The 22,239-nt window shown below is 37.8% G+C and overlaps 1 protein-coding gene across 1 annotated transcript in view; it reads right to left on the bottom strand.

Moving 5' to 3' along the window:
* Positions 1 to 22,239, bottom strand: part of LOC121867942 — a gene marked incomplete in the record, with an annotated part of 131,887 nt that overhangs the window by 86,535 nt on the left and 23,113 nt on the right. The window contains 6 exon segments of the mRNA XM_042368090.1: positions 1,099 to 1,272; positions 1,656 to 1,766; positions 3,529 to 3,555; positions 6,095 to 6,348; positions 13,479 to 13,652; positions 18,751 to 18,826. Coding sequence (XP_042224024.1) covers positions 1,099 to 1,272; positions 1,656 to 1,766; positions 3,529 to 3,555; positions 6,095 to 6,348; positions 13,479 to 13,652; positions 18,751 to 18,802 — 792 coding nt within the window.

Below are 22,239 nucleotides of genomic sequence, written 5' to 3'. Positions count from 1 at the left end.
CTGGTGCTTTTCAAGGACATTGGTGGTTATTTGGCCCAAATAAAACTTTTCTATTTCTCTAAATTCATTTCAAGTTTAATTTTATTTCTCTTTATCTAGAAGAGGTATATAATTTTGTTAATACTACCATTCATACCATTTTGCTGTTCCATCTCATTGTTTATCTCTTCCTCCTCTTCCTTTCCACCGTCATGACTCATTAAAAATATGATTTTACATTGATGAAAATATTTTCCCATAATTATATATGGCAATGAATAAATACAAATCTGAGATGATTATCAAATTTCAAGGAAAATTTCTACCGCTATGAAATCCAGCTTCTTTGATGGTCCTGCAATAATAGTTAAATTTGTATCTTTTTAATTAAGAGGGTTACTGTTAACTTACTCTATTTTACTGATATTTAGATGATCTTCTTGACATAACGTCGGGGAAACGTGACGCTTAATAAACTGTTTGGAAATACCTGACATCTTTTGCCTTTGCTGGTGATGTCGGAGTTTTGAAGTCACCCAGGCACCGATAGATGACCAAAAAGGGCGCTAACGTCGCTGAACTTTTTCATTACGTATACTCATGTTCCCTTTATGATATTTATATTATAAGTGCGTTTCGCATGCTAATTTTTGCTTCTACATTTGTGGAAATTATCAGAGATCAACAGAGAACAGTTATTATCCCTTAAAATATCTGAATATAAATAAGATATATTGAATACAGTAATAAAGAACTGTATGGACTTTGCGTGTTCACCGCCAGCCAATTAGCTAGCTTGTTACAAACTGACCCTAGGCCTCATTAGCAAAGTTCAGGTGAACAAACTACAGGAATGAATGTAGTTTCTGAGGTCAGATGTTAACTGAGTCTTGACAGGAAAATAGCCAACCTAACCTAACTATGAACTATTATAAAATCAGTAGATTCAGTTAGGCAGGTTAAGTTTGGTAGGCGAGGTATATTGCTTTAGGTTGGATAGGTTATGTTAGGTCAGGTTACATTAGGTTTGGCCTTGTTACAGTTAGTAGGTTAATTTACATATATTAGGTTAGGTTTTGATTGTCGTTAGTAAGGGTTTGATCAGGAATATAGTTTTACCTTAACCCCAAGAACTTTGAGCACGGCGCCCTTGAAGGAGGTAAGGACAGGAAACAGCGAAGATCTCAGCAGGAGTCGACCACGGCGCCAGCATCCTACACTACGCAGCACGTACTTCCCTCCCTCCTGTAGCTGGGCTTCCCTCACCAGGCCTTCACAAATCTTTTTTCTACCCTGTATCGCCACAAGGATCACGTTTGGCATCAAGTGACATACAAAATAGTAGGCCACGGAATTAAGTGGCCCCACCTTAATGATTAAGTTAGGTTAGGGCAAAGCCTAATATACTGAGGACCTATCCGGACTGGGGGCAATTATGACTGAGGTATATTAGGATTGAGACCCATCACGACTGCGGTCTGTTGAAACCGAGGCCAAATTCAACTGCAAATGAGTAAAAGACAATCGTATGTCATTAATGATTCAGAGAAGCTTTAAAAGACTAGGGAAAGTTAAAAGTGTTACATCAATAATATTAAACATAAACAAAACTCAATAGTCTTGGTAATGTTCAACAGGACAAGACGTAAAGTACCTCAACCTACAGTGAGACTTACCTCAACACGTGGCACCTCCAGCAGGGCCACCCTCACCGCCATGGGAATGTTAGGACACAAGTCAATGGAGGACACAACGCCCTCCACAGGAGCTAATAAGAGTGTGTCCATCTGCAGAACATGACAAATAATTAACAAAGCACTTGAGGCTAAACCTGTATTAGTTTAGTTATATGTTGAAGCTGAAATACTTAAAATAATGCTACTACTAATAATAATGCATTCTGCTCATCACCCAGGTACTGTGTGGGTTGCTGGAGCTGCCGGGAGGCGGTGGCCAGTAGTAGCAAAGAGGATATCTGACGAAGGAGGTTTTTAATTCGTCAGGATCAGAATCTTGAGTTAATTGCGCCAACGTGAGTCGTGAGCTAACGAGTATGGTCATGTCTAGGAGGTATTACTCGAACCCAGGACGAAGCAGAACCAAGCCACTGTGTCAATGAGCGTACACGCAAGGATTGTTTTGTATACAAAACATATGACATTGCGCATGCCGTGTCTGGTAACAGCTTGCATGTATCTGTAATTGTTGTCTTCGGAATCTCATTTCCACCTTGTAAATGAATACCAATGTATCCTGTGATTTGTGGAATGTAAAAAGGTTACGAGACAAGAGGTAAGATTATATTACTGACGATTGGGGTCGTGATAGTTATTGGTGACAGTAACATGTATCCCCCAAGTGTTGAGAGCAATTCTAATTACTGTGTACGAACAATCTTGTGATGGGTGTTTGAGAAGTTCAATGAAGTGTTAGTATAAGTAGTAAAATAATTGAAGTACAGACGACCATTCCTTGTTGTTTCATTGACTCGTGAAGTCATGATAACTGTGTGTGGGCCAGAGTAATACATATCCCCAAGTGTAGAAAGTAATAATACTTACTGTACACGAGCAATCTTGTGAGGAGTATTTGAGATATGCTATGAAGTGTTAGTAAGTAGTAATGTAGGAATATTGAAATGCCCACGACCAGTCCTTGTTGAGTCACTGTCATAGAAGGTTACCAGGAACCTATAGTACTTTTGGCAGAGCATTGGTCCTGTTAACGTGAATACTTGTTTGGCTGACGCGGAAGAAAGGCCAAGTGGTCTTTTGAGTTGTATTAGTGTAAAATTAAATTTGGCCAAGTCTTGAGTAAACCTCATGGGGTGGTTTATAGGTGTATGTTCTGATAGTGTCCGGTATTCAACTTAATTTTAAATAAACTATCTCTATTGTATGTTGGGTGTATCATTCTCCGGCAGTATTCACCTTTGTTTTTTCCCCATACCTTGATACCATTAAATAAAATAAACCCATGTGTCCTCTTCCTCGCCAAGTTTTTTTACCACCCAAGTTTCCTGTTACTGTTAATGTTATATCATACAGTATATTCTGATAGAAAAACCTGGGTGGTGGCAGCTACCGTGAGTATTTAAGATTGTAACATAACAAGGGGTTTTCTAAGTAAGCCCTAGGTCAGAACATAACTAGATCAGAATATAGCTAGATAAGAGAAAAGTAACAGAGAACAGAAAACAGAGAAACAGGTATAAAGAAATAAATAATAAATAAAGAAAAAATAACAGAGAGGTAAAATCAGCATATATAAAATGGTTAACAACAGTGAGATAAATTAATATAAAACGTTCTAATTCTCCATAGATATAATGGTGCCAACAACGGGTGAATGCCAAATATAAATTAGTAACTCCCCCCATAAATAAAATGGTCTCGAAAAGTGTAAACAAAACATAAAACAATGCTCCCCCTACAGTCAATCACTATACTTTTCCAGGAAACATTATTTTCGATGTAAGGCATCACACCTTCTCATGTACCGTATTAGATTATAATTACCTTCCGTACTTAAAACTATCATAATACTTACCATTCCAAACACGACTTTAGACAGGAGCTGAAAGTAAGAATTTTTTTAGGTGAAAAACATGAATTATTTTTTAAAACAATATCAATGTACAAATTTGCATTAAACATTATTATACTGTACAGGATGCTCATTTGCATTACAAATAAAATTTTTACTGATATAAGCTGTGCTGGATACTTAATTACACACACAGGCCTAAAACAGCTATACAATATTTGCTTTGTAAATACACAATAAAAATTGATGCATACTGTAGAACCGTGAACTCAGCCCCATCCGAACCCGGCTTCATAGAGAGTCCGGCTCAGTTCAATCCCGGCCCTTATGGGTGGGTGGGAATATGTGTGTGCAAAAAAAGGTACCCCAAATTTCTCTTTGGATCATGAAAAATGTAAGTGGGCATGTGCGTATTTGCGGGTCCATACAGTTCACTCGCACAATTCTAATTTCTTTGCATTTCATTTACTGGCAGACTTGAAATTTCAGAAAAAATGCTGAATAAAAAACAGATTTATTTACACAACTTATTCACCACCAACACTACAACACTCTACACTCTAAACCACAACATTCCTATCCTTGAGCATCGCTAGGAGAAATTGACATGCTTCATAGGACCCAGTACACCACCAATATCTAACCCGACGACACACGTGAGTCTCCACAGCAACCCGAGGCTTGGCAGTGAAGTATAGGTGGATTGAGTCGAAGTGACAATGAGTGACGGGGCGGGGTAGAAGTGCAAGGAGGGTGTGTGGCTGGAGCAGCACAGCTGGTGTGAAGCATGGTGCTTTTTCCTACCGAGGTTCCAGGATAGTAATGTTGTGATTTAGAGTGCAGAGTGTTGCATTGTTGGTGATGAATAAGTTGTGTAAATAAATTGACTTTTTATTTACCATTTTCCTGAAACCTCAAATGTGCCATAAAACCCTCTATTGGATGTACGATTCGGGTCCTGCACAAATGGCGACCTTGCCAGGATTCCAATGACTTGCCTTTTCTGAGTTTTAGGAACATGCTGTTTTGAAAAAATCAACTGAAGCAGAGGTTCTGGCGGTACACGCCTTTAGTGTCATTGTGTTTCATTGTTTGACTCGGGATTTGTTATTTTGGTCCTGTTTTCTGTCCTTGGGCCCCGGAAGTCACGTGTTTATTTTGTTGAACTTCTTTAGGTGTAAGTATTCTTAAGAGGATGAGCGGGCCTATACCGCTGTTTGTTCTCGAACGATTGTTCGTCATTTATTGACCCCTATTAGAGAGAAAGTGAAAGAAGGCGTGGTAATTAATTTAAATGACGAGACTACCTCTAAATATGAAAATGTAGACGATTTACTGTATCGTACTTGCGTCGAGTCAAAGCCCCACGAGGGAGTAAGTAATCGATCACTTGTTCCTGCTGATGAAAGTCCTCTGGCTGGACATTTTTATCACATTAAGACTGAATTGAGAGCTCAAGAATCACTTTTATTAGGCTGACACGGGATCTGGCAATTGACTCTTTTGGAAAACTTGTGATAAGTATTAACATATGTCGTGCAATGGTAGAGTGAAACCAGTCCCTCTTAAAAATATGCCTATTATTACTGAGCCGTTCTCAAGGTTACAGGTACAGTACACCTTGACGCTGATGATTTCGCCGCAGGATTTCCTGAAGCTTTTCTTGTGAAAAATATGACTCGATATCTGTAGTGGAAGGACGTATGATTTTTTCCAGGGTTGGCATTGCTAAGGAGATTCTTTCTGACAAAGGCACAGAGTTCACGTCTCAGTTAATGGGAGACTCACATACTTCTCAGAGTTAAGCCGTTCATCATCCACTCTTAAAGCTTCACTGTATAAAGTATGTGCAGAAACTTCTTGTTCCCACGTTATATTTTTTCGTATAGGAAATATCCAATACTTTTTATATTAATACATTTTCGAAAGTTGTGTTATATTCTAAGATTGTAGTATGTTAATGAGTAGTAATCGGAAATATAATTATCTCCTATGACTTTTTTCGGATATCTTCTAAACTTCCTTTATGATAGACTATGAAATGTATTTAAGGAAAAGACATTTACATTTTTATAAGATAATTCTTTCCACACTATCCTTTTGACTAATTAACAGATGATTTTCATACAAAATCCATTGACAAAAAAAAATACAAAGCAATCGTAAATATTCGCCCAAACACCTTACTGATGCTCACCCGTTAAAGTTGATGTAACATCTGTTTACAATCTCATTATTCTTAGAAAAAAAAATATATGAGATACATTAGAATATCAATAAAAAATGATGACCATTAAGTCTCATTGGTATGAAAAAAATCAGATGTCGGTGATACAAAAGTATGGCCTCTTTCTACTGCCACTCGGGATTGATTCCCGCTTGGGTTACATGTAAGAAGGTTGTTGTCCAATGTGATGTTACAGAACATGATAGGTTTTCTCTGGGTAACTACATTACATGTACTAATAACTGTAGATGCATGAACCCGAAGACTGATATCTGTATAAACAAAATAACACTTTCTTCCAGTCAAATCAATTACGATATAAATTGCATCAACCTATCTCACCTGTAGAGCAGCACTCAGTACCCAGTCACTAGGGCCCAACACCAGTACAGCCATATTGATCCGGTGTATTGGCTGTCGCCCGTACAGAAATGTCCAGTCTATAGTTGGCCACAGTGAGGAGGTGGTGACTGGGTTAGGGATCTCGTCAGTGGCTAGTTGTTTCGCCCGGGTTGTAGATGGCTGCTGGTCTAAATATACCTCAGTAGTGACTCCTCGTATCCAAGCACCTCTCATAACATCATTTACGTCTGTGTCTGAGGAATGCCGAGTTATTATTGAACATACTGACCGCACCCAAGTAAGTTCTAAGTAAAAATTATTTCAGGAAAGTGTGTCTTAGTCTGTAAATAAGATAAAACAAATGTAATCAAGGCAAAAACACATCTCTCAAGGATTAAAGAACACTGAAACGCAGAAGGCTTTCTTGCTGTTGTACTGCGTATATTAGTATTGGTCCTTGTAAGCTCTTCTGATTCATATTACAGCTGCATGATATTCAAACTCACCGCGCTAAGGGAATATCTATGTTTTCTAGTGGGGAGTGTCACAGAAAACGATAAACATTTCGAAGGGGTAATTCTGTTACTTACTTTTATCCTCTTTACCACTGATCGGCTCGTTTGTCGCTTGGGCGATCGGTCACGTCCCTGAATACTTTTCCTTTTCTTTTATCCTCTTCGCCAAAAGATCGGCTCGTTAGCCTATATGCTGATTGGGAAGGCCCAATTGGTACGGGCTTGTGTAGTTGTGTACTATTCTGAATAAGTATGACCGTGTCTGAAGGTTATGATATATACGTCTGTGTCCGATTAGTTAACTTAGCTACCTCAGGTAACAGATGAAAATATGTGAGAACAATGTTCTAGGAAAATGATAAATGTATCAGACATATGTGAGGTATTGGGCTTGACCCATAAACTATATACTCCAACGAAATATCTTATGTACCTCAGTGTGAGCTTAATGCACATCGTTACCCCATGTGACGAATAGCCACGAACGGAGCAATGATTCGAGAATCTTATGAAAGAGTTAAACAATTGCAAAGTGTGGGGAATGACCCATACATTGGTAATAAAGTGAAGTGGATATATCCAAGCCCAAGCTAAATCGCCTGAGGCTACAGTTTCGAGGTAATGAGATATGCAAAGTAATTAACCCGAACCTGACAAACCAGATGTCATGGGCATAGATACACTGATGACATTTTCACAACTTTACTTTTATTTATTCATATTATGCTCCGTCGCCTATAAAACAGGTGTGAAATGAGCAAGTTACCCCTACAGAGAGATTTGTTTTCTGTATTGCCCCTGCATTGTAAATTTAAAATTATGATGTAACATGTATGAGTAGCATTAGGGCCAATTGCAAGAACTTCCGTGGTGTACACCATGTTGTGGTAGCCCCATGGTCGGTTTGCAAGAAGCACTCTGGCTAAAAAAAAAATAAAAAAATATGTACGATTCATTATTGGAACGTGGGAGATTTCCGTGGTACTCTGGGACAATTGCAAGAACTGCCGGCGAGTCCATGGTATCTTGTTTTTTTATTTTGGGGGGATCCCTTGGATTCGTGGTTTGTTCACTGTGCGTCAATTCCTCAATTTTTTGTCATCCCAACGGATGACTTTTGGATGCAGTTTGTTAAATCGACCTGTTTTTGTTTAATGGCCTCCTCTAGTTGTGTGGTCTGCTGGGTAGCCTGGTGGGACGGTGGGGGAGGGTGGATGGTGGGGGTGGACATGGCTCAGATTACAAGCCGTGGCACTGAGGGGAGCTTGGTGGGCCTACACCTCTCTTGGTAGACACAGATTCACCAGTAAATTGACAAATATATCTACTTAGGGTGATCACAGATAGATATTGTACTGGTCACAACACTCATTAGTCACTCACGAATCATATTTCCTAGAAATCAGACTGGGTACTCCTGGAAAGACCCTGTTTTTCGACTAAAAACACGGAGGTCCCACACACACGTCCCACCACCACACACTATCCTGTAAATGATGAGGCTGATACTCGCAGCTACCGAGGAATGGTAGCTGCCTACCAGCAAGATGTCAGAGGCAGGATGTCGTTAATTCAGCGATATTAATATCAGAGGGAGTGACGCATCCTGGGAGCTAACCAAGGGAGAGTGGGTTCTCTAGCACCGCGCATTGGAGGTTAGTGAGACTACAGCCGAGCGCATGGGCTTGAACACCAGCGGTGTAAGCACGGTGTACACTGTACACTCATCTTGACAGGTGCCAAGGATTATTCTTTGAATGTATATGATTTGGGATAATTTGCAGGAATAGAATTGTCCCAGGTTTAGTATAGAAACCATAAAATATTGCTATTACCAGTATTAAGTGTTTGTTATATGTTGTGAGAAAATCATCTATGTATACTCATAACTGAGATGCTGGTACATGTTTCCTGCCCTAAGTGTTACTACCCACAGAAGTAGTGCTTGTTATGTAAGTGAGTCAACCAACTATACTCACAAGTGAGGTATGCTGGGGTACGCACGTTCCATGTTTGTTCTTCAAATAATGACATGATGCTACAAGCAATGTATTAAAGGCCTTGTAATAGCCTATTGTTCTAAATAATACCATCATTCTGTGCTTTTAGCAAGTGTGTAAAGTGACCATCAGATGGTCACTTTACTGTCAGTGATATATAATAATACCCTTAAAAAGGTATAAGCATTGAATGTTAAGTGAAGATCTATTTTGCTCTTTATACAATAAGACCTCATGGTCCGTTTGTGTCTAAGTGTTACAGTTATTTGATGTTGTAACAAATAATTAAAAATCTATTTTCTTACTTATAAAGTAAGACCTAGTAGTCCGTTGTTGCCTTCGTGTTATAGTTGTTGATGTAACAAAAAAGTTAAGATCTATTTTTGTTACTTATACAGTAAGACCTACTGGTTCGTTTTTGTTTGAGTGTTACATTAAACGATTCAAGTAATCAGTGATTGAGTCGAGATTTTGTTGTTGTGAATAAAGGTTCAAATTATCATACTATTCACATTTGATTTTAATAAATATCGATTTGGTATAATGTGAATATAACTGTTCCTTCCTTCCAAAACTTGGCTTATCAGAAAATAAATACCTTAACTCACGTGCCTAAGCTCGTGTCTACCACGCTACCTAGCACTCTTAACGATAGAAGTTATATTCTAAATAAAAGCCTGGGTGGTGGCAGTCCACTGTGGAAGTATAATAATTGTACTAAGATGTGATGTTAAAGAATGATATGGTTTTCCCAGGTTAATCCATTGAACAAAATATAGCTAAGCACAGCTAAGAATAAAAGTAAGTAAGAGGAAATATACAAAAAAGAAGCACTGAGAAAGGCTTAATAAATAAAGAAAAGAAAGAAATATTTAAATAGTTAAAGAAAGATATAGAAAACCAGTAAATAATGACATTGAAAGGAATAAACAATAAGTTAGAAAAGAAAGATCGGGAAAGGAAGAAATAAAAATTCTGAAAGATTTAGAAAAATATAGAAAATAAAGAAATATAACTAAGAAAGTTAAATAAGGTTATATAAGTTACTGTAACAGAAAATAAATAGAAATCAATTGTGACAAAAAGTAAACCTTTTACAAATATTTGATTTTTTTTTATTGGTTTATATACTCGTATATACTTTTTTACGGGATTAGCCCACCTCAGCACAGTTCAATGACCTACATCAGGGCCTGGGGGCGAAAATATATTAATAATAATAATAATAATAATAATAATAATAATAATAATAATGATAATAATAATAAAAACAAAAAAAATTATCAATAGTGAGAAACGTTAAATGTATGTTGTGTTGTCAACAGTAAAAGAAACAATTGAGATCCTGCAATTGTGTGTAAATGAGGCAGAAAATCAGATCAGCAACCTTGGACTTGGTCACAATTTTTGCGATGCCATATGGCAGCAGGGTCTACCATTAGACAGCACTTTATGCTTCCAATATCTTCTCAGGCGGTAGTACCTTCCTGTTTGATTGATGGAATCCTTATTATAATTTCACAACGACAGTCTTCTAGAACAGTAGGTGTTCATGGACAGCTGAAGCTACTGTACTTATTTCATTAAGACCAAAACAAAGAAACAGGAAGAGACAGACTGAATACAAAATCAAGATTATAATATGACTTCACACCATTATGTTTCAGGTTTGTGAGCAAAATTACCCGGCTTTGCAAGAGTTAGGTACAGTATATACTGTATAACCTCACAGTTTGCCCCTCCTGACACAGGTAACAACCTAACCTAACCTAACCTTGACTGTCACAGTTTATTCTCCCTGACACCTCTCGAAATCGCCTTGTCGATATCACGGTTGAAGAAGATTTTTGATTGGTGTCCGGACTGCGATCAATAACAGTACCAAGGTCTACTTAACGTTGGGACCCATGTAAGATGTGTGAAAAGTTTCAGGTCTCTAACTTGCTTGCATTTTGGAGCTATGGCTGGAACACACAGGCAGACAGACAGACGCACTCACAGACAGATACGTCCTCTTATTATCATCGACAGATAACGTTGTGAGTCAATCTACCCTCATGTATTGGGTTATCCTTGAATGAATTGTCTTACCGTTTGTCATTGATTACATATACACCCCTGTATATACCTGCACTGTCATTGTACACGTATGTTTACGGAGGGGTCCGATTAATTTCAAAATGAACACTGCGACTTCTTTTTTCCTGGTAGGGTGTCATATTGCCTGGCAACAAATCACAAAGATACTTTTTGGAGCATATGAATTTTTAAGATGATTTTACTGAATTCTTCCGTCTATTCTTTCGAACAATACTCTAGCCTTTGTAGTTCTAAGCTCGATCTTATCTTTACATTATCTCACCCAGCTTAAGGTTTTGTATCTCTTCCCCTAGCATCAATTTTTTTTTGGGGGGGTGAGGGGGGGGTGGAAATCAAGAAATATAAACTTGCAAAATACACTCCGGGATATTAGGAAAAAAGTTGAGCCAATTCGCAATGAAATTATATTTGGCAGGACTATTGGGAAATTTTCCTAAACATCAAAACAAATTGCCGACTGATTCCAGATGAGCTTTCACCGCCATCTTAAGAAAATCAATGAACGCTTATCTTATTCGTGTTTTCGGTGTTTAGTACAAGTTCATGGACTCCCTCCTCATCTGAACACCAAAAACTACACCAAAACATACTGAAGACCGAAAACACAAAAAAGGTAAGCATTTTATAGTTTAAGGATTTTTATAGGTTAGGTAAGATTAGGTAAGGTTTTAAATTTTTTGGTGTGTGTTCTTTACTCCATAACTCATACTGATCTACAACGAAAAACATAGAGTAAATCAATTTAGTAAAAAAATTGTAACATTTTGATGTAGAACATAGAAAAGTTTAAAGGCATATAATTTGTGGCGAGTCATTTCTCAACAATAAAAACAAATTTTTGGAATCAGCATAAAAATCTACATTAGAAAAAAACATATTTCCATTTTTAGTGCAACAATTCATTATTAGTTAAACAGTCGGGTAGAATTTCTTTAGTACCCCGTAAAACAATTTTAAACCCGGGAACTCCTTGTGATTTTAGCCATCCGATTTCGTATGAAGATTATATTGGATTTAGTGCAAGGCGACTTGACTATCTGTCCAAACCTGGAACTCATTAATCGTGACGAGACTTAAAGTAATTTTCAGACAGCTTGCTAATTTACTACCAATACCAATTGCTGATAATTCTAATTGTGGTAAAGTCTTTGACTTAGAAGCTGTCACTCTAGTTCTGGACATGGCGATCGAGGGGTTTAAATTTTATTTACTTAACCACTACACATCCACAGGCTCCCGGGCTGGTGTTGCAGAAGAGATGAAGGTTATAGTTTGATTGCTCTTTATAAGTCATTTTGGGAAATTTCATTCGTGATATGCCCTCGGCGTTTAACTTACATACCTCCCACTTGACTTTTCCCTTGGGTAGGTTCTCATCCCACTCTACTTTTAATTTCCATACCTTTAGCATAAGAGTCCTAAACTGTATAATCATAGGAGTACAAGTCCTGGAGGATCACTAATTTTGCTACAATTACTTAATAATTCTCTTTTAGTGTGAATGTCTGTCCACTTTACATCGTTTAAGTTAATTACATCAGTACTCATGTCTCACAGTGATCCTAATATTTTTACTTGGTTAAGGCTTTGTTCAACAGGATAGTCAAGTCTTATTGGATCACTAAGGGTTTGTGAATTTTAATTCCACTCTTGTAGTGGCATAGAAGCATCTTCCATCATTGTTTTAGCTGCTTGATAGAGCTGTGCTAACTGAATTTCATTATTAGTTGTCCCTTATAAATTGCTTACACAGAGTGAATTCTTGATTCTCTGTACATATGCATTGTTACATTGTTTAGTTTCTAAGTGGTATTGTAATACCAATTATAGAAGATATGGTGAATTGGTGGAACCAAAAAGAAGACTTTTAACTCCTTACTATAAGTCCACAGAAATCTAGTGAAGTATGATCTTCTGTTTAACCTTTTCACTAATGGACGCCACTATAACCATTTCATTTGGCTAATGCCAGACGATTTTATTCAGCACAGAGAGGTAGACCCCTAGTGCCCAAAGGGTTGGTTAAAACGCCACAACCTTTTTAAGACTTAGAAACGCTTACAGGCCTTCGGGCCTGTTAGCGTTTCTGAATAATGACACACGATGATGCTCCTGATCGATCGGGCGGTGAATACCGCCGTAATTCCTATGGGGAAGTTGTTTCTAATTCTTTTTAATTGTTAATAAACTAGTATAATTTACATCTAATTTACTTGCTTAACAACCTAAAGTGTTGATGCACAGTTCTGATATTATAATGTCAACTACTAATTCCATAACCTTTAGTATATGTATGGACGGTAAAAATAATTGTTTTATTTATGCTTCCTTTGTCATCTTAATTTAATCAAACTTTACCCAGATTAGGTCAGGTAATATTATGTCAAGTTAGGTTGGGAATGACGTTGTTCATTATAATTTGTATTATGTATATCGTCATTACTCGACCCTATAAGCAGAGTTAATTTTTGTTCGAAAATTAAGTTGTATGTTGAAATTATTGCTATGTCCCAATTATTCCTACGACGCATTACATATAATTGAAAATTACATGTTGCAAAAATGAATAATTGAATGCATAGGTGTGTGTGTGTGAACTAAATTTTCACAAAGGTGAGGATATGAGAATATGATTCCCTAAGCTACGTAAATAGATGCAGCCACTAAATATCAGTTATATTTTCATTTTCAAATATTTTGATGCATCAAGAAGCATTAAAATAATTGCATATTAAATATAACATAAAGTAGTCAGCTTTAACGCCTTACCGAAGTCAATGGGGGCGAAGACAATCAAGTTCTTCATGTGAAGAGATAAAGCAGTATCGATGATCAGACGCCACACAATAGTAGTGGTAGTCTTGCCGGGCACAACCATAAGCAGTGGTGACGCTTTCATGGTCTTCTTCCTCAAGGGTACTCCGGGCTTTGGTTCTCCCAGGTCTGTAACCTCGTAGTAAAGTATATAAGGGAGAAGAAAATCAATGGCAAATAATGAGGATTTTAATTAATAACGGTTAGAGGATTGTATCAATCCATTGACTATTCATGACACAGTTAGTCCAAGAGGCAAGAGGCCGGTAACCCCCTGCTGTGATTTTTTTTAAGTTAATTGTGTGTGAATGAGTGCAGTCACATTGGTAAGAAGTAATTTACTGAGGTTATCATGACTGGAAAGAACCTAGATGTCCTGGTTGTGGATAAAACAAAGTAAATTGGTAAAGAAGAGAATTGTGTTTGGGACAGTTGAAGGCGTGTCAAGGGAGATTTTTCAGAAGAGGAGAAAGTGGAAAAGGGTGAGGTACTCCTGTTTAATGTGCGGATACATAAAGGAATTTAAAAGGATCCGTTCAAAGAAGGAATATGGATCAGCTCCACTGAAGGAAGTAGTCCTGGCCTCCACCTGACTCACTCCTTTTCCTTCCCCCGCTGTTAAATAAGTATAACAAAAACATAAATTAATACCCAAGTGATTGTTATAATTACTGATTATACTGGCAATAATATTAGAAATAATAATAATAGTGGTAATAATAATGATAATAAACGTGACTGTCGAGGGTTTAGATGTTAACGCCCTCTGGTTCTTTTAAAGATTACTGTCAGGTAGAACACTTCGCTTTCACCAAGGATATTGCACAAGATTATAGATATTTGTAACAAAACTTGTCTGTTTACAAGTACCTACACTGATAATCGGCATGAAGACAGTACAGAGCAACATAAACATATGTGGTATGGAAGTGCCGACTGCCGGCCGGAACAAATGTCGGGAGTGTAGACACTGGATGTTAAGCGTGGGGTCTTGTATATACTCACGACACAGGTGGTAAATTGGCGTCTTCTCAACAACTTCACAGGAGATCAAGTATCCACCTGATCGGCACAGGTACTTGATAATGGACCCGGGAGGAACAGCACAGAGGCTAGGGCTGACAGTGTCCTAGCTGAAGTGTTGACATACAATGCTAGGAGTGCAGCAGTTCACACCAACATAGCTGTCACGTGCCTGAGCGCTCGGGAACTCGCATAGCGTGAGGCATATGTTCACCCCTACATTTCACACAAGCTATTAACTTGTTAATTGTACTTATCATATTATTATTGTTCTTAGTTACTTAGGTTAATTGTATATTTATGTATGTTATTAATATGCATCATTGTCTCACTCTGTTAAGTCCAATCAAGAGTAGTATTAATTAATTATATAAACTATCCAGCAAATGTCCTGGATCGCGTGATATGAGAGGCGCTCCTCGGCGTGCCCCACGCATCCCCAGTAGCGAAAAACCGTGGCATAGGGTAGACGTGTCCATTCGTTCTCTAGCCTTGACCCTTGTCTAGTGCCTTGTCCAGTCTTCTGCAATGCCCTAGGGGTAACAGGTATTAGTGACACGTTTAGTTAGGCCAAGGAAGGGATCCTGGTGGTAAGGAATCTCCTGTTTGGTAGGAAATAATCATTTTGTAGTGATTGTTGTATATATATATATATATTTTGTATGTCTGTGTAATATAGTTATGTTAAGTAATATTCGTTTGGTCTAACTCCTTACGGTATATTTTCACCCTTCCGGCATCACTCTTATTTTAATATACAATTACTTATACCCTTAAATTCATGTTTGCTAGTCATTACTCCCTTTAGAACATAAATTGAATTAATTAATTATCTTCCCTTTTGTGACTTAATTATTTCAACTTGTTCATACTTATTCAAGTACATTTAGTTGAGTAGGTTTTTGTGGGGATAATTATTGCCGTGTTCCCTATTTGTTCCTTTATTTGTGAATAACTTGGGGTAGGTTTCACTCCCCAGGTATAAAGGGTAGTGGGATCGCGACAGTAGCCATGAATAAAAAGAGGTAGCAGATGACCAGCTGGGTCAAAGGAAGGGAGCAAAGTGACCAGCCATACGGTTACACCCCCCACACTATGACTCGGTTCGAACTACCCATGAGCTCCACCTGCTTCAGGTACAGAGAACAAACCCAACACTGAACAACACAGTTCCAACAATCATTGGACTGGAATACAAACCCTTTTCAATGCTCCCCGAATAAGCTAAAATTTTAGGAATTTTAGAAAATTTCAGTTCAATGTGGCTTGTCCTAGGAAGGTAATGAACATCGACTAAGAAAATAAGCACTAATGTTATCAATGCCATTTATATACTCAATTCTGAAGGCGTAAGCTTGAAAAGCTAAAAACCACCTCATCAGTCTACCATTGTGGTTTTTCATGTTTTTTTTTCAAATATTTTAGAGGTTGTTGATCAATCTGAAGGACAAATTCTCTTCCAGACAAGTAGTTTTTATACTTATCAATTGCCCAAACACTGACATAAGAATTCCTTCAACCATCTGTAGTAATACAGCAGCTAAACCTGTATCTGAGGCATCTGTTCTGAGGTAGAAATCTTTAGTATAATCAGGCAAAGATAAAATTAGTTACCTGACAGTTTGTCCTTTAAAACATTAAAACTGTCAATCTGTTCTGAGCCCCAATCTAGTACATTACTACTATATTTCTTTGGCATACTATTCATTGGTGTACTATATCTGCTTAATTTTGAAATAAGTTTTCTATAGAATGATGCTGAACCCAAAAATTATCTAAGCTGTTTCTTGTGGCTTAGTAGAGGCATGTTGATTACAGCATTTATTTTATCCTCTCGCAGGGAGAGTTGATTGTTCCCAAGGGAAAATCCCAAATAATTAACCTCTCACATAACTCTTTGAGATCTTGCAAGTGTTCATTCAAATTTGAATTATAAACTAAAACATTGTCAAAATAATATTCAGTGTTCTTCAATCGAATAATCACCTTTCTCATCAGTCTTATGAAGGTAGCACAAACAGTTTTTAATCCAAAGGGTATATGCCGAAATTACATCAGACCACGATGAGTAGCAAAAGCTGCACAGACTTTAGAGTTATCCTACAATTCTACGTTCCAGTAACCTTCACATATGTCTATCTCGGTGAAATATTTATAATATACAAAATTTCCCAAAGACTCGTCAATAGTAGACATAGGCTCTGCATCAAACAGACTCACGTCATTTAGACGTCTAAAATCTGTGCAAACTCTTAAGCTGTTGTCTCCCTTTTTAACAAGAACAACTGGTGAACAATAGTGAAAGTCAGATGTTTCTATCACAACTAATTCTAACATTCTGTCTACTTCCTCATCAAAGGCTTTTAGCAAATTATAAGAGATAGGATATGGTTTCTTGTGTATAGCCATGTCAGTAGTTAACTTAATATCCTGAATGACAGTTTGTGTTTTGTCTGGAACATTTGAGGAAACATCAATAAATTCAGTCATTAGGTTAGTTAGCTCATCTACCTATTCCTCACTTAACTTCGGATTTACATTCAAATAAAAGTCTGAAGATTCACCAATGAGCACAATGACACAAACAGATCTCTGTTTGGTCCCTACATCATCTACTATACACAGTTGACGCTTTTCCGTTTTAGGGGGATCATTCTCCACCCGTCTTACATACTTCTTCAACATATTAATATGGAAAAGCTTTGCTTGGTTCCCTCCTTTGATACAATAATCAACACAGGATATTGAACAAGATTCTAGATATTTGTAGCAAAACTTGTCTGTTTACAAGTATCTACACTGATAATTATCATGAAGACAGTACAGAGCAACATAAACATATGTGGTATGGAAGTGCCGACTGCTTGCCGGAACAAATGTCTTGTATATATAGTACACACGGCACAGATGGTAAATTGGCGTCTTCTCAATAACTTCACAGGAGATCAAGTATCCATCTAATCGGCACAGGTACTTGGTATTGGACCCAGGAGGAACAGCACAGAGGCTAGGGCTGACAGTGGCCTAGCTGGCGTGCTGTCATACAAGGCTAGGAGTGCAGCAGTTCACACCAACGTGACCATGAATAAAAAGAGGTAGCAGATGATCAACTGGGTCAGAGGAAGGGAGCCAAGTGACCAGCCATACAATCGTATGGCTGGTCACACCCACACTATGACTCGGTTCGAACTTCCCATGAGCTGCACCTGCTTCAAGTACAGAGAACAAACCCAACACTGAACAACACAGTTCCAACAACCATTGGACTGGAATATAAACCTCTTACTGATTGTACTGATTATACTGGCAATAATATTAGAAATAATAATAATAGTAGTAGTAGAAATGATAATAAACGTGATAATGAAACACTACTATTAATTCTACTTTTTTTTAAACGTGGCCTCCTTCCTCCCCCAATAGCCACACCTTCGCCGCCTACTACTACCAATAATAATATTATTATTAATAATAATAATAATAATAATAATAATAATAATAATAATAATAATAGAATGACGATAGTAGTCACAAAAAGGTAACAATAATAATAGTAGTAGCAGTAATAGTAATAATAGTAAGAGATTAATTATTATAGACCATTGTGCTGGTACACCATTACACCTAGGAGGTATAATAACCAGAGCATAAGCGTGAGCTGTAAGTGAGAACTTTTATTCGTCTTTTCTTTGGAAAGAATAAAACACGAAAAAGAAACTTAAGATCAAAATAATTGTCTGTGACTATGATATATATCCTACAAGAACTACATACCAAACCTAACCATCTCAATAGCAATATTATTAAACCTGCACATGGTTTAATTCTTAAGGATAATAAAAGAAAGAAATTATCAGATTTTGTACTATGTAAGGGGTGCTATCAAAGACTAAGAGGCTATACTAGCAGTTGGCAGGAATTAGAATAACAGGCAATACTGTAAGTACACACACACACAAAAAAACAGCGGAAGAAAGTGTTCAAGTGGAACATAGGAGATACAAGCCGGAGGAAAGCAACCACTGAAGGACGGACGTCTTACAGGCTCTTAATGGGAAAATAAGAGTCAAGAACCAATTCAGCGGCTTTATACTGTATATAAGGAAAGATTTTCTTTTTAGCTTTTTGTAGTACAGTATTGCATGTGAAAATAGGTGAGTTAAATAGAATTACATGAAAGAAAAAATCAAGGACAAATACACACCTTGAGGAACTATAGCCAGCAGAACCAGCAGTTTCATCCACTGAATAGTCATCAGTTTTCAGTCTCTTGTCTGCTCCTGTGTTCCAAGAATCCAGAGATGTTTAGTCTATAATTATTTGTTGAAGTACATCATAAATTAGACAGAAATACACATAAATAACAATATATCTGTATAATAGGGGTAATTATATTTCTTACAGGTGTTGTATATGCTGTATGGGCTACAGATTTAAAACATTTGATGTTGAAGTTCTGTTTTGTGTAACTGGAGCGTAGGAGAGAAGTTTTGTAGTAAGCCTTCTCATCTGCTCTCGCTGAACTCACATTAACTTTCAACAATTGGAAAATGACTTTGAGCAGCAGAATACCTTCTCCCAACATGCTATGTTTGAAAATAAAAGCCTCGACGAATAAGATTAGTTTCACCTGTTTGCCTCTCATTCAAAGATGGGAACAAGATTATACTTCCTAAAAAAGGTAGAAGATAACTATGGAAATGTGACATTCATTCGTTAAATTACGATAATAGCACAAAACAAATTAAATTTCGTCGGTTAAGATATCTGGCAACTTTTATTCCCTAAAATCTAATAATTATTTTGTTGTCTTTACTTGAGTGTCTCTCCTTCACAACAATATATTTAAGAAAAATAATACATAAATAAGAAATATAAAATAATAATGATACAGAATTGTCCAAACATGTTTCACCCAGTTATTCCCTTGGAAAAAGCTTGGTGGGTGTCAACTAGAACAAGTGGAATATTGAGACGGAAAAAGCCCTAGAAAAAGTTCCCTGGGCCTTTTTTTTGTTACAAGTGGCCTTAGAATAATTTGAGGGTACTGAATACGAATCTGTTAGATACCAGAAAATACGGTATTCTTTATTTGCATGTTTACATGTCCAAAATCATTATTTAAAACATGATATCAAAATCAACAATAAGTAACGATATATTCACACCTATACAGTGATGATCCGACTGAAGGACAAAATCTGTCTCATTCTGTCTTATTTGAAGATACAGTAGAAAGCTAGATTGAGGAACAGTTAGATAATTTCGTCAATCAGAGTCTAACTAAATCGATAGAAGATATGGGATCACTACTATGAAATCCTTTCATGATAAGATCAGAAAGAATAAGGCTCCAACATTTGACAACCTACAGTATATTAAAAGTGAACGCGGGCACGTTCGTGCCCTTGTGAGAGTTTGAACGCTCGTGTCAGCGAATAGCGAATGGGGGTGTGCCAAGTCCGTAGACTTGCATGGTTAATTAGGGTGCGCCAAGACTTGCATCGTTTTCCATCGTAAATAAAATTGTTAACGAATGCCTTCCTAAAGAAACCATCGACATGGGACCAGGTTTGTTCCACTCTACGATTTTTTTGCGATTTTTCCACCAAGTTTGATGAAAAATGATTGTGCCGTTTCGGCTGCCCAGAACAGACACACACACACACATGCCTAGTCCTATAGTATATTAGATATTAAGAGCGAATACAAACATACAATTCATGAAGGTTGACCTGAACATCCTACAACGCCTGATAGCTGCATATAAGCAGCTGGCGAAGAAGTTGACGCAACCGCTATTCTTCAACACGAACTGATGCCAATTCCAGTTTCACTTGCCGAGACAAATTGATCCCTAAGGGCTGGTTCTAAAACTATTCTTGCTTAATGTTTAACTTTTGACATCGACTGTCTGGCAACAATTACTCCGCAAGGTACACCTTGTCTCATGGGTGGCCAAACACAAGTAATGGCAATGGGTTAATTCACTGCATTATTGAAAACTGCGACGTACCAAAACCATTCAACTTGGCAAACTTCACAGTCTTATCAGACAGGAAAGCAGACATGGCGTTGTTCTATCCAAGGAAATGATAAACCTGGTTCCGCCGACAAGACTGTCACAGTTGGTGGTACATTTGATGACCTGGAAGGCACACACGAGGAAGCAGACTTCCTCCTACTATTAACTATACACGTTAAAGAGATGGGCTGTCGTGACCTCTGGGTCGGAGCAGATACAAACAAGAAACCGAAATTCATTCCAGTAAGATGGGTGCATTCTCAGCTTCAGCTAGGTTAGGTTAGGTCCGTCCGTCCGTCCCATGTACTTAACTGTGTGCAACATGACATTATTCATAGTTGGTAATAAAAAGAAACATTGTGAGAGGCGTAAAAAAAAAAAGAAAAAAAAAAGCATGACCTCTGTGGCAAAGGCAAAGACGTTCTCACACAAGAAAACAGGCTCGATGTCTACTTTTCTCCACAGTGAAGAAAGTGCCAGCGAGTTATGCCCTGAAATACCACAGAATGCAGCCACACTACCAGAGCATAATTTGGAAACATGCAAACCCTCCACAACCCAACCTTCATTTGCCCAGCGACTATGGATGGACTCTTGACGATGAAGGGAAACACACCCCTTCCAAGACAGCAGCACGGAAATGCTGACATGTCAATGTAGAAGAAGCGGTATCGCTCTTGCCTCGCAAGCAAGATGTTACGGGTTCGATTCCCGGGCCGGTGGAAGTTGTTTGGACATACTTCCTAGCCCCCATTGGTCCCTATTCACCTATCAGTAAAGTAGGTGCCTGTTGTAAGTCGAAAATTGCAAATTCGTATTCAGGGAGTTGTTGGAGCTTCCAATAACTTGATGACATAAAACCATTGACTCTTCTACGCCCTTCACTCTTCAGGCTTCTACGCCCTTAACTCATGAGACATAAAGGCAAGCATGAACTTAGCATGCTTCCCTGTTGGGGGCTGTAAACGCTTCTGCGCTTCACCTTACAAAAGGATGTAGGGGGTGCCCAATAAAAAAAAATGCAGAAGTTGCAAAACACTGCGATGGGCAAAGGCCAAAAATCCTAAATGTTCTGCACCCCAAGTACACAGGTATTAGCGAAGAGTGGTGGAAGTGTAGATAAATGGAGCTCAGTGATCAGGCATGTTGACTTTAGGTTAAATACATAATTAGATTATTCTCGTTAAGCCTAGCTGACCAAATGACAATCCAGATAAGATTTATTTTGTGACTGAAAAGCGTTCCAAATATGTATATATACAAACAATACCTCACAAGTCGGGAATCGAACCCTGAACCTCTGCGTACAAACAGGGATTGCTAACACTGCGCCACAAAGACAAAAAAGCTTTGTATTGTTTGTTTATGCAAGTCCACGTGTTATGATAAAATATATATGTACCCTCGTATTTCCTAGCTGGATCCGGAAAAATGCTACTCCGACCACATAGTTGGCATTGGGCAATCCCCAATGGAGGTTCACGTTGCTTAATAAAGACAAATGAACAGGCTTTATATGAAATAAAACAATGTCTAGGATTGCTTTTGTTGTGCTTGTGGCACGGTGGTAGCGATCACTGTTCACACTCAGAGGTCCAGGGTTCAATTCCCAACTACTGAGGTATTGTTTGTATACGGAAGTCCACGTGCTGTATGGTCTGATTGATA

The sequence above is a fragment of the Homarus americanus genome, unplaced genomic scaffold, assembly GCF_018991925.1.
Source record: "Homarus americanus isolate GMGI-L3 unplaced genomic scaffold, GMGI_Hamer_2.0 scaffold37032, whole genome shotgun sequence".
NCBI lineage: Eukaryota > Metazoa > Arthropoda > Malacostraca > Decapoda > Nephropidae > Homarus > Homarus americanus.
This window is presented reverse-complemented; position numbering and strand designations above follow the sequence as displayed.